Source organism: Macaca thibetana, chromosome 7 (genome assembly GCF_024542745.1).
Source record: "Macaca thibetana thibetana isolate TM-01 chromosome 7, ASM2454274v1, whole genome shotgun sequence".
Classification (NCBI taxonomy): domain Eukaryota; kingdom Metazoa; phylum Chordata; class Mammalia; order Primates; family Cercopithecidae; genus Macaca; species Macaca thibetana.
Genome location: NC_065584.1, coordinates 138009789 through 138022696, shown reverse-complemented (window position 1 = coordinate 138022696; position 12908 = coordinate 138009789). Strand labels below are relative to the sequence as shown.

The following is a 12908-nucleotide window of genomic DNA, read 5'->3' as shown; positions in this document are numbered from 1 at the left end:
GCCTGTCCAACATGGTGAAACCTCGTATCTACTAAAAGTACAAAAAAAAAAAAAAATAGCTGGGAGTGGTGGCGTACCTGTAATCCTAGCTACTCAGGAGGCTGAGGAAGGAGCATCGTTTGAACCCAGGAGGCGGGGATTGCAGGGAGCCGAGATCCTGCCCCTGTGCTCCATCTTTGGTGATAGAGCAAGACTCTGTTTCAAGGAAAAAATATAAAATAAAATAAAATACTGTAGGTTTTTTTAGTCATCATTTTAGATTTTTTTGTTTGACCTTTCTGCCATATCTAACAGTCTCTAGCTTATTCTTATCTTGACATTCTTAGCATCCAGCTGTAGTTCCTCACAGAATGTTTGTTGAATGGTTGCATGTAATGAGCCCTTGAATCTAAGTGGATTTCCTGATCACAACTTTTTTTTTTCAAGAAATACATCCTATATTTCTTTAATTTTTTTAAAAGACTTTCAGAGGTACATACGTAGGTTTGTTATACAGGTAAATTAAGTGTTGTGGGGGTTGGGTGTATGGATTATTTCATCACCCAGGTACACAGCTTCTATTGCAAAGTAACTTCTTAGTTCAAAACACTCAAAAGGAAACTCAAATACTTTTCATTTTATAATGTTGTGATCTACTTGAGATGCACAGGAAGTGGGTCCTCTTATGGCTGTATGTGAATTACCTGGAACTAGTACTAAAAGATTTTCTTTCCTTTTGAAGGAAAAGCGAGATGTCTATGAAAAAGAATCAAAGTTTCTTGGGTCCTTGAACTGCCAGACAATACGATTTTGCACATATACTGAGAGACTTCTGTTGGTGGTGTTTTCTAAATGTTGGAAGGTATTATAAAATAACATAATAAATACCAGTGATGTACAAGTGTAATTTGTTTTTTTTTTGATTTGTACAAAAATTAGAATATGATTTAAATATGATACAAATTCTCTGTAACAGTATTACCAGAACATGGAATGATGTGTCTTTTATGACTGACATAACAGTTTTTTTTTGTTGTTTTTTTTTGTTTTTTTTGGATACAGAGTGTCACTCTGTTGCCCAGGCTGGAGGAGTGCAGTGGCACGATCTCAGCTCACTGCAACCTCTGCCTCCTGGGTTCAAGCAATTCTCCTGCCTCAGCCTCCTGAGTAGCTGGAATTGCAAGTGCACGCCACCATACCCGGCTAATTTTTGTATTTTTAGGAGAGACTGGGTTTCACCATGTTGGTCAGGCTGGTCTCAAACTCCTGACCTCATGATCTGCCCGCCTCGGCCTCCCAAAGTGCTGGGATTACAAGCATGAGCCACCGTGCCCAGCCTGACATATAAGTTTTTAACTCTTTAATAAAATTAGGATATACTACTACATATTTAATATCATGCTATATGCAACAGTTTTGTATCCCAAAATATTATATATGTAGTAGTATATCCTAATTTTATTAACAACAGACCATAATAACAATAAATATTTAGCTCTAAATTGTTTTCAAAATTTGGTGTCTATACTTTAGAACTCAAATATACTTCTCACTTATATAGTTTGATTATATTTTTAGATGTTTTACTTTTTCTACTTTGTTACTGCATTTGTTTTAAGAGGGACAAGTTCTGGTGAATATGTTCACTGACATTTCCAAGAAGAAAGAAAAGCTAAGTTGCCATCATTTCATAACATTTATTTTTCTTTAAAGTTTTGTATAACTGGCTCAGTTAACAAAACTGTACAGTCTTACTTGTATGGTGATAATGTATTTTTGAACAAAGATTTAGAAGTATATGGTCTAACAAAAGATTTATGTGATATACATTTTTTATGTGCATAATAAATTTTCAAATGTAAAACTTGGAGTACTCATTATGGAAAGAATAAAATTACTTAGAAATTTGGGGATTTGGGGTTTCTATGTTTAGTGTACACACTCTGGAATGATATAACCAGATGAACTTTATCTACTGAAACCTACCCTAAGATAAATATAAGTCAATAAGTGATGGTAAAAATTATCTTAATATATGAGTACAGTATGGTCTGTTATCAATGCTTACTATGTTGTTATATTATTACTATCATAATTCATATTCATCTTATTGGCAGACTGGATTTAAACCTTTGATAATGCGCATCAATTTCATATTTTAGGTTTATGATTATTGTGATTTTTCCCTTCTGCTGACTGAAGTTAGCAGAAACGGGCAGTTCTTTGCTGGTGGAGAAATGATTGCTGCCCACAGAATCCTCATCTGGACAGAAGATGGTCACAGTTACATCTATCAGCTGCTGAACAGGTGGGCTCAGATGGGAGCGGTATACAAAACATTCAGGTAGAAAATGAACTTTGGGAGGTTTATTATGGAAAAATCCCTGCATGCTGCCCATGATCAAAAACCAGAACAAAACAACTTTGGCACTAGAAGATTTACTCTGGGCTTGGTAGGCTTCAGCCTTTGTACAAAACAGCAGGGGATGGAGGAATGAGATTAACCATGTATAACTTGTACAGCTGGTGCTGGGTTTTCAAAAAGTCACTTGTAATTATTAACCCAACAATTTCTAAGTAGAGTTTAGAAACTCGAACGGTACCATCCGGCTTTTGAAAGTGGGAGGGGGAAAAGAACGAATAAAGAACCTCAGAGTTCTAAACTTTGCTTTTTATTTTTGCCATGCAGTGGGCTTTCAAAAAGCTTATACCCTGCTGATGGAAGAGTGCTTAAAGAGTCCATTTATCCTCATTTACTGTGCTCTACTTCTGTGCAGGAAAATAAGGTAATGCAAGAAAAGAGTGACTACCTCAAAGCTGTTTCACTCAGTTTCTTGGATAAGTGTTGCTTTGTCTGTCAGAGTCAGGCTTGAAAAAATTGAATTGAAGCATCCCATCAAGTTGTTAATGAGAAAATCAAGTTTAATTGTCAATGGCTACCAAAGAGAAAACTTTGTCTCTAAAAATCTACTATGTTTAAGTCTGTGTTTTAAGTTTATAATGAAACAATACATATTTACTATAGGAAAATTATAAATGTTGAAAAGAAAGGAGACATTAAAATTCATAATTTCACCACAGTAAATATTCACTGAGTTTTTTTGTTTTTTTTTTTTACTTTGTTGTATTTATTTACTTATTTTGATTGGAAAATTTTCAAATATTTGGAAAAGTTGCAAGAGTATTGCAGTAATTATTCATATACGCTTTACCTAGATTCACCAATTGATAACATTTTGCTATATTTACTTTCTTTCTCATTCTCTCTCTGTCTCTCTGCATTTGTGTGTCTGTGTGTATATGTACAAGCACATACACACACACCACACATTTTTTTCACTGACCCTTGTGATAAATGGTGTGACAAAACATTGTTAAACATTTTTATGTATCTACTCCAATTTTTAAACTTTATGGAATGTTTTATATTCTGTTTCTTTACTTAATCATATATTGATATCATTTTCAGATGTATTTAGCTATTGTTACGAATAAATTTTCTTGGTAAAACAAATATAATTACGCTTTTGGCAGAGAGTTGAGAATATAATTGTGAGCTTATTACTTGACTGAATCATACCTTTGACACTCTAGGAAGCCTGAAAATTTAAGCAGTTATTTTATTTCAGTAGTGTTATCCAAAGTGTTTTTTTTTTTTTTTTCCTAAGCCTTTGGACTTTGTCATCAGTTAATTATCCAAAAACGTATTTCATGGCGAGTGGAAGAGTTTTGAATTATTGATGTGTCAACCAGGGAAGAATGCTACTTTTAACAGAATGATGGTTTGCTTAATTAGGCAGCATAGCTGTTGGAAATCCTACAGCTCAGTGATTGTCGCTTTAACATATCTGTGAGGTTTTGTTGTGAAAACTTGATTAAGAAACTGTCAGCCAAAAATTAGAACCCCAAGTGCCACTGGGACGCAAGCAAACTTTATAATTATGGCATGCATCAAAGGACTATTTCTAAAATTACCTGTGGCAGCAATAGGTTTTGCTGTTGATCACAAAACCAATACTGGGGCTTCCTTAGAAAGGCATATTTAGTTATTTTTTAAAGGATCTGCTCTTTTCCTCCTTAGCTTTGAATGCGTTTTTACAAAGCACAGTTTGCCCTGAAAGCCAATGATCAGTTGTGCCTTTTAGGGGCTTCTTGTTCCTGAAAATTTCAATGTTATATATAACCATGAGGAAAGAGTACAACAATTAAAAAATAACTAATCTCATGGGAAGTTACCTTGCTTTGTTTCTCAAAATGCGAAGACATAAACTTACAGGTCTTTTACCAATAATTCTTGTTTAAACAACCATAGATGTTTCTGTATCTTAAAAGTGAGAAATGCCTAGAAGCCAGTGAAATGTGAATAGAATAATTGGAAACCGGAAAAAGTTGATCTGCCTGTCCTTACTTGCCTTTTATCCAGGGCATAAAGTCAGACTTTCTTCCCCTTATTCAAACATCACCAGTGTTCACTAAATATAAGAGTCCTTAGTCTCTCTTGCAGTTACCAAGTAATGAAGGCATTGTGGTAGAATGCAGAGATGAATTTGATACATTCAGTGAGCTTAGAAAGGACTGCTCTGTAAGCAGGTAGTATTGTCTGGACTCATTTTTTGGAGTGATACCATAGAATTAAATCTCCGGGTTTGACAGTAACAGGTTCTCAGAATTACTGTTTGTAATGCCCATGTACATATCTGCTGATGGAGTTGCAGTGGTAAGAATGAGGATTCGTCTTTCCTTCCAATAGCTGCATGAGGATCTCCCTAGCTTCAAATCACAGCTGGTAATTGCTGAGGCCTGTGGTGCAGGGATTCTGGCTGTTGAGATAAGGAACTGGGTTTCCCAGAGTCTCAGCCACAGAGTAAGGCTGCTGTACTGAGATGGGAATAGCTGGGATAGAAACAGCCTAAGGACTGCAAACAAAAACTGTGTGTGAAAGAACTAAGAGTAATGGTGATGATGATGATGATGATGGTGATGACGATAAAAACTTCATTTGAGTCCTTATTATTGTCAAACATACAAACGACCTCATTTACTTTAGTTGCCACCAGGATCCCATGTTGAAACTGATGTTCAGAGAGGTAAATTCCCAGGATTTAAACTCAAGTGGTTTAACCCAAATCCAGTAATGGGTTTTGGTGTGAGTTTCTCAATTGTTCTGAGAAAAGAATAACCAGAATTGTTAAAATTAATTAAATAGGGACTAAATGTCAGGGACCATTCTGTGTACCTTATGTTTATCTACTCATTAATCCTTACACCAATCCCATATAGCAGGTGCTTTTATTAGTCTTATTTCACAGTTAGGGAAAATGAGACAGTGAGGTGTACTAAATTGCCTACAGTAACCAACTTGCTCTTTCAATAGAGCTAGGATGTGGTAAAGTCAGGATTTAAATCCAGGCAGTTAGCCCCAGGGATTTCAGTGCTAGTGGCTATGTTTTATTACCTCCTGGATGATGGAAACTCTCATGATGAACACTGTGATGGAAAATTGGAATTCACATGGTAAGGGACTATGAAGAGGTTTTCAGGTGAATAGCAGAACTACAGGGAACTGTTTGGGAGGAGGAGGAGTGAGGGACCAAGGGGTGAGTGTGAGCAATTGAGAAGCGGCAATGTGGAAGGTGAAGGCAGAGGGCATGAGAGCAACAGCGAACTTCAACTGCAGGGACAAAGCGCCAGCTGGGAGGAGTTATGCTGCCACCAACTTGAGTAACCCACCAGCCTCTTGGAGCTTCCTTTTCAAATCAGAATAAGCAGGGAGTTGGAACAATCAGTTCTAAGTGCCTACAAGGGTGGGAGAGTTTGAATAGCCAATTTAACCAAATTTTATCAACCCATTTCAAATAGCTATAAAAATCATGGCTGTAAGACACCAAAGTGCCCTCTGAGTCTTAAAAACAATTATTTAGAAACTGACTTTATTGGAACCATTTTCTATGATGCTCTTATTTCTTGGGACTATAGGGAATTAATTACACATCTTGGTTGGATAACCTTGGATTGGTTTCTTATTTTCTGTCATAGTTTCCCTATTTTCATATCAGGATAATAGCAATGTTTACTTAACTACATAGCTTTGTTGTGAAGATTAAATGTAGCAATATCTTGGCCCTTAATAATCACTAATGAATAGAATTTTTCACTAATGTGTCTAAATCCACACCTTAAAGCATGTATTTTCTGACTAGGAAGCATCACTTTCCTGGACTTCTTTAATTCTAGCAAGCAATTGGCTTTCTTAGGATGACTTTTACTTCTGCACCAAAGAGAGTTCAGGTTTTGTTTTTGTAATTGCTTGAATGATTTTGATCCCTTAATATCTATGTACCAACCTGCCCGAAGAACAGCTATACTGCCCTGAGAAGGATCAGGGATGCTCAAGATGCATTCACTAGTGAAGGCATAGCTTTAAGAGCACTGGTGCCCAATATTCATATTCTCCTTCAGCAAGATCATAGATTATGTATAATATGTATAATATTATACATAATTTATATAATGTATAACAGTATATATGTATATACACACACATTATAAATTATGGAATCATTTTCCTTTGTGGCTGCTTGAGAAATTGGAAATCAAGTATGTTAAATCTGAAAAACAGTCAACAAAAAGTGGAAAACATGGTAACAACACAAAATTACTATACAAATATGAGTTGTTGCTGTTTTAAGTGACAATTAGAACTATAAAGGAACTATAAAGAAATTAAGCCTTCTTAGTGAACATCTTTAGCATCAAGACATGGGTTGCTGAATCAGAATGACTGGACTCAAAGCCCGTTGCTTCCTCTAATCGCCTTAGACAAATCAATCTCTTCACTTCACAGGAAAACACAAGTTTTCTTGTTTGTAAAATGAAAACAATGATAGTATCAATTTTATAGGGTTATTGTGAGGATTATTTAACTGAATATGTAGAAAACCCCTTGCAGTAATGTGTACACATAGCTACACACACACACACACACACACACACACACACACACACACGGTCAGTAAATGTTAGATACTTTTATTGACTTTCTGAAGTCTATGACTTTGCTTCTTGTTGTTTAAAGCCTCTTTAGTCCTAGATCACAGATTATTTCATTTAATTTACTTGGAAATTTTGAAACAGTGGGAAATAAATTGAAAATATTTACTTCAGTTATTAAGTCTTGTTTCTCCATTTAAAAACAGTGGCCATCTCTCTATAGTTAGAATATTTCCTACATAAAAGCCCACTTTTTGTTTCGTAACAGAGCCGTCCCTTTGTTATGGGCTACATGAATGAGAGGAAAGAGCCTTTTTACAAGGTGCTTTTCTCTGGAGAAGTCTCAGGAAGAATTACTTTGTGGCACATCCCTGATGTTCCTGTATCCAAGTTTGATGGTTCTCCTAGAGGTAAGTCAGTTTCCATTTCTAGTCACATGTCTTCTGAGAACAAATTTCTAATTAACTCATTGTTCTTCTAAGTTGAGCAACAAGAAAAATTTATTGTGTACTATTATGTATTAAATGACAACATAAAAGCAGGTATAAACACAAAGCTTAGGCCGGGTAAGGTGGCTCATGCCTGTAATCCTAGCACTTTGGGAAGCTGAGGCGGATGAATTGCCTGAGCGAAGGAGTTCGAGACCAGCCTGGGCAACATGGTGAAAACCATCTCTACTAAAATACAAAAAATTAGTGGGGCGTGGCGGCGTGCACTTGTAATCTGAGCTACTCGGGAGGTTGAGGCAGGTGAATTGCTTTAACCCAGGAGGCGGAGGTTGTAGTGAGCCGAGATCATGCCACTGCACTCCAGCCTGGGTGACACAGTGAGACTCGGTCTCAAAAAAAAAAAAAATTAAAAATTAAGCACACACACACACATGAACCTTATGGATCTTATATATTAATATAACCAATATAATTCATGTTAACATCAATTGAACTTAACAAGAGATGAATGCTGGCAATATGAATCTGGGATAGGCTGTAACACTGTATTCATATTTTTGAAGGGAGGGTGCCTTGATATTTTCCATGTCTATGATGCATTGATAAACCAAATTTTCTTTTTATCTCTGTTTTCTTTTTAGAGATACCAGTAACTACCACCTGGACTCTTCAAGATAATTTTGATAAGCATGATGCTGTGTCACAAAGTATTATTGACTATTTCTCTGGGCTTAAAGATGGGGCAGGAACTGCTGTAGTCACTTCATCAGAGTATATTCCAAGTCTTGATAAACTAATATGTGGCTGTGAAGATGGGACAATTATCATTACCCAGGCTTTGAATGCTGCCAAAGCAAGACTTCTAGAAGGTGGTTCTTTAGTAAAAGGTCATTGAATTTTATTTGACCCTACTTATTTGATTTATCTAAAACTGTAATTTCAATGAACTGCACTAAAGAAGATTTAGGGGCCTAAAGAATTAGCTGGCATTTGGTGCTAAATATGTACATATTTTAATGTTGAAGTAAAACATACATATAGGTTTTTGTTTTTTGTTTTTTTTAAATTCCCTGTAATCCTAGCACTTTGGGGGGCTGAGGTGGGTGGATCACGAGGTCAGGAGATTGAGACCATCCTGGCTAACACGGTGAAACCCTGTCTCTACTAAAAATACAAAAAAAAAAAAAAAAAAAAAAAATAGCTGGGCGTGGTGGCGGGTGCCTGTAGTCCCAGCTACTCGGGAGGCTGAGGCAGGAGAATGGCGTGAACCTGGGAGGCGGAGCTTGCAGTGAGCCGAGATCGCGCCACTGCACTCCAGCCTGGGCAACAGGGCAAGACTCCACTCCATCTCAAAAAAAAAAAAAAAAAAAAAAAAAAAAAACTCAAGCAGAAGGTTATATAATAAGAAATGAGTTTTTCTCCTTACTTGATCTTCCAGTTCCTTTCTCCAAAGGCAACTGCTAATAACGGTTGATACTCTTCTTGAAATTTTCTACGTGTATACAAGCACATATCAGCATAACAATATACAGTCTTTTAATTATATTGCACAAATAAAAGTGTATTCTACACGCTTTACTAGAATGTCCTTAAACAAATCTAAATAAAATATTTTGGAGTTCATTCTTTATGAGCTGACTTTAAATAATTAGTAATAATCAAACTTTAATTGCCTATTGGTGTGTAAGTTTTCTAGTTTTTAGCTGCTATGGACAATGCAGAATTGATTATCATTGTACATACATATGAGTATATCTGTATATTAATTCCTAAGAGTAAAATTACCAGATCAACATTTGCTTGCATTTTTAATTTTAAAAATATATGTAAAATATTCTGTAAAGAACTTTCATCAATATGCATGCATTTTCACTAATAGCCTATAAAATGCCTTTTTGCCCCAAACTTTATCTACCAACTTTGTGTGCTATTAAACTTTTTAATCTTTGCTAATCAGGAGAAAAATAGTATCTTCCTGTTTTAATCTGTATTTCTTTGTGAATGAAATATACATGTGTTCTTATACATCTTTCTGCATTTATGCATTACAACAACAAATGCCTATTAGAGTAAATTGTCTTATGTAAGGGAAGGAAATATAGGAGGTGATTGAGATTTAGGATGTGTATAAAAAAACTGTATACTATTTTATTATTATTATATGAATCGTATTAGAGCATAAGGTCCTTAAGGGTAAGGACTAAATCTCAATTAAAAAAAAAAACCTTCTTATATTGCCTACTATTGTTCTCAGCTTACTTTGGCCACTTACTAAATGTTACTGACTTGTGCTTCAGTGATTGACTGAAGTGGAGTAAATGGCAATGAACCAAACAGAGGTAATGTACTGGTATACAGCTAAATGGCTGCTGTTAAAAGTTAGTGAAAAAGCGAAGACCTAGAGTTTTTATCCAGGCTGATTTATCCTAATATCCAGAAAGCAAGGAAAAGTCACATTTAACTTGTAGCAGCTCAATGAACATTCATCCTGGTTTTTTAGGAGATACAAAGTGAGGATATGCCTGATGGAATAGAAGTTTCTGAAGTATAAGAATAATTCTTTGAGGTTTATTTTCAGTGTGAATAAAGAGAGTTTGTGGTTTATGGTTCTTTCCAATTTGGGGGAGTTTAGCTAGTGATGAAGGAAGAAGCAGTGTGGCTGGTGGGAAGAGTAACCCCCTAGCACAGTAGTGTGTCAGTAGTCCTGTACTCTCATACAGCTGTGATTTGAAATGCCCATATGCCTACCGAGTGCCAAGCAGAGTGCTACAAAATTATAGACATTCTCTTATTTATTCCACACAACAGTCTTGTCTGAAGTAAGAACTATTATTATCCTAAATTTTCAGATGTAACATCTGTGGTTAAGAGGGAAAAGGCAACTAGCTAGGGTGACATATCTAGTAAGTGATAGACCCAGGGAAAAAAAGACAGATTCATTTAACAGCAATGCCGTACTCTTAAACATTTTACTTTGCTTTTTCACACTTGGATGCAAGTCACTTAAACTCTCTGAGCCTCAGATGCATTATCTGTAAAGCCAAGAGGTAGAATTAGGTAATCTCTAACATCTTTCAAAGCAAAAATATTTCCTGAAACTTTTCTTTTCTTGTATACTAGACTTAGTCATTCTAATTTAAAGAATGACGGGCTGGGCACGGTGGCTACCGCCTGTAATCCCAGCACTTTGGAAGGCTGAGGCGAGTGGATCCCTTGAGCCCAGGAGTTTGAGATCAGTGTGAGCATCATGGTGACACCCTGTCCCTGCAAAAAGTACAAAAATTACCTGGGCATGGTGGTGCTCACCTGTGGTCCCAGCTATAGGGGGGCTGAGATGGAAGGATCACCCGAGCCCAGGGAGTTTGAGGAATAGAAGTTTTGTCTTATGGTGCCATGATTGCACCACTGCACTCCAGCCTGGTCAACAGCAAGACCCTGTCTCTAAAAAAGAAGAAAAAAGAAAAAAGAATGAAAATAACTAATATTCACAACTTATTTTTGTGGAGCCAAATGTATGAAGTGTTCACTCTTTTAGAACAGTGTTTACTATTCCATGACACTGGAATTGGTAATTTACTAATGTCCTTAAGAATTAATAGACTTCTTTTTCTTTCTTTCTTTTTTTTTTTTTTTTTTTTTTTTGACAGTCTTGCTCTGTTGCCCAGGCTGGAGTACAGTGGCATGATCTCAGCTCACTGCAACCTCCACCATCCAGGTTCAAGCAATTCTCCTGCTTCAGACTCATGAGTAGCTGGGTCTGTAGGTGCGAGCCACTACATCCAGCTAATTTTTGAATTTTTAGTAGAGATGGGGTTTCACAATGTTGGCCAGGCTGGTCTTGAACCCCAGACCTCAAGCGATCTGCCCATCTCAGCCTCCCAAAGTGCTGATATTATGGGCATGAGCCACCATGCCTGGCCTAGAATTAATAGATTTTGAACAACTAACTGTAGTGCTTCATCAAAAGCATACTCTGGCTTCTGGTGAGGCACTTGCTTTTCAAGATGATCTAAGGGTGTTCACTGGTTTTCTTAGCCAAGTGCATGCTTTAATTATATGTAATTTCCTTATGTTAAAATTTTATAAAAGAGAATCTTGGGATGATTTTCTGAACAAAAATAACATCTGTATTATTTGGTGTTTCATTGTTTTTCAGATTCTCCACCTCATAAAGTTCTTAAAGGCCACCACCAAAGTGTCACTTCATTACTTTACCCACATGGTCTCTCTTCGAAATTAGACCAAAGTTGGATGTTGTCTGGGGACCTAGACTCATGCGTCATCTTGTGGGATATCGTTACTGAAGAAATTTTGCATAAATTCTTTTTGGAAGCTGGTGCAGTAACAAGTCTTTTGATGTCACCAGAGAAGTTTAAAGTAAGACAGAGTAAAATATAACACCTAAATTTGAAAATAGAATACTTAATAAGACAAGTAAAAATGACCCATATTTCCAAAGAAAAGAAAAATATGAGTTCTGTGTACTTATACTACAACTGGATGATTCATATATATTTCTAATCTTTCTATATGAATTGTAGTATTATTATAACTTACATTATACAGATAATTTTGCTGTAAAGCAAAGATTTAGTCAATGCTTAGCTTTACAACAGCCACTTAATTCTTTCTCTTCAAGTACTTACATCTGTTTTTTTTCCTCTAGTTCTATATCTTCGTTTTCAATGAAATTATCTTTTAAAAATAAAAGTAGATACTCAAGGCAAAAACAAGCCGAACAATATAGGAATCTATAAATTAGAAATTAACTTTTGCCTTCAATAACTTCCATTTTGTGGTGAGCCGAGATCATGCCAGTGCATTCCAGCCTGGGCAACAAAGCAAGACCTAGTCAAGAATTTCTTTTTATAACAATATTGATAAATAGTTGCATTTGTCGTGTGTGTCTGTGACAGCATCTCACTTTGTCACCCAAGCTGGAGTACAGTGGCTTGATCATGGCTCACTGCAGCCTCAACCTCCTGGGCTCCAGGGATCCTCCTGCCTCAGCCTCCCAAGTAGGTGAGACTACAGGCATGAAGTCCAGCTACTGTTTTTTATTTTTGTTTTTGTAGAGACAGGATCTTGCTTTGTTGCTCAGGCTGGTCTCCAACTCCTGGATGCAAGGAATCTTCCCACCTCTGCCTCCCAAAGTGCTGGCATTACAGGTGTCAGCTATTGCGTCCAGCACATTTTCTTCTTAAATGGGTTTTTATTTGCTTATTCATTTATTTAACAGAGAATGAGCTTTAATAAGTTTGTGAGCATCTACCTTGTCAGGGGCAAAATGAAATCGCTTTAGGTAGAATTTTCTTATGAAATGTCAACTTAAATTCAGCTTTTATAAAGTTGACTTTAAAAAAAAATGAACAAACAACTTTTGCGTTTCCTCTGTCGTAAAAGGACATGGTAACACAGGTAAAATGATTTTTTAAGTCAGTTAATTGGCTTATAAATATTGTTTCTTGATAGTCTATTCCTAACCATAAG

At 36.2% G+C, this 12908-nt stretch overlaps 1 protein-coding gene across 4 annotated transcripts in view; it reads left to right on the top strand.

The window, feature by feature from the left end:
• WDR72 (WD repeat domain 72) overlaps positions 1–12908 on the top strand; it is a 233094-nt gene that overhangs the window by 47622 nt on the left and 172564 nt on the right. For 3 of the 4 annotated variants that reach the window (XR_007727439.1, XM_050797920.1, XM_050797918.1), the window contains exons 7-12: positions 722–841; positions 2142–2287; positions 2669–2765; positions 7238–7379; positions 8060–8305; positions 11575–11795. Coding sequence is in view for 3 of the 4 variants with exons in the window: in XM_050797920.1 (XP_050653877.1) it covers positions 722–841; positions 2142–2287; positions 2669–2765; positions 7238–7379; positions 8060–8305; positions 11575–11795 (972 nt within the window). In the remaining variant the exon portion in view is untranslated. The remainder of the gene's footprint in view (positions 1–721; positions 842–2141; positions 2288–2668; positions 2766–7237; positions 7380–8059; positions 8306–11574; positions 11796–12908) is intronic. The other variant, XM_050797919.1, reaches the window with a different exon arrangement.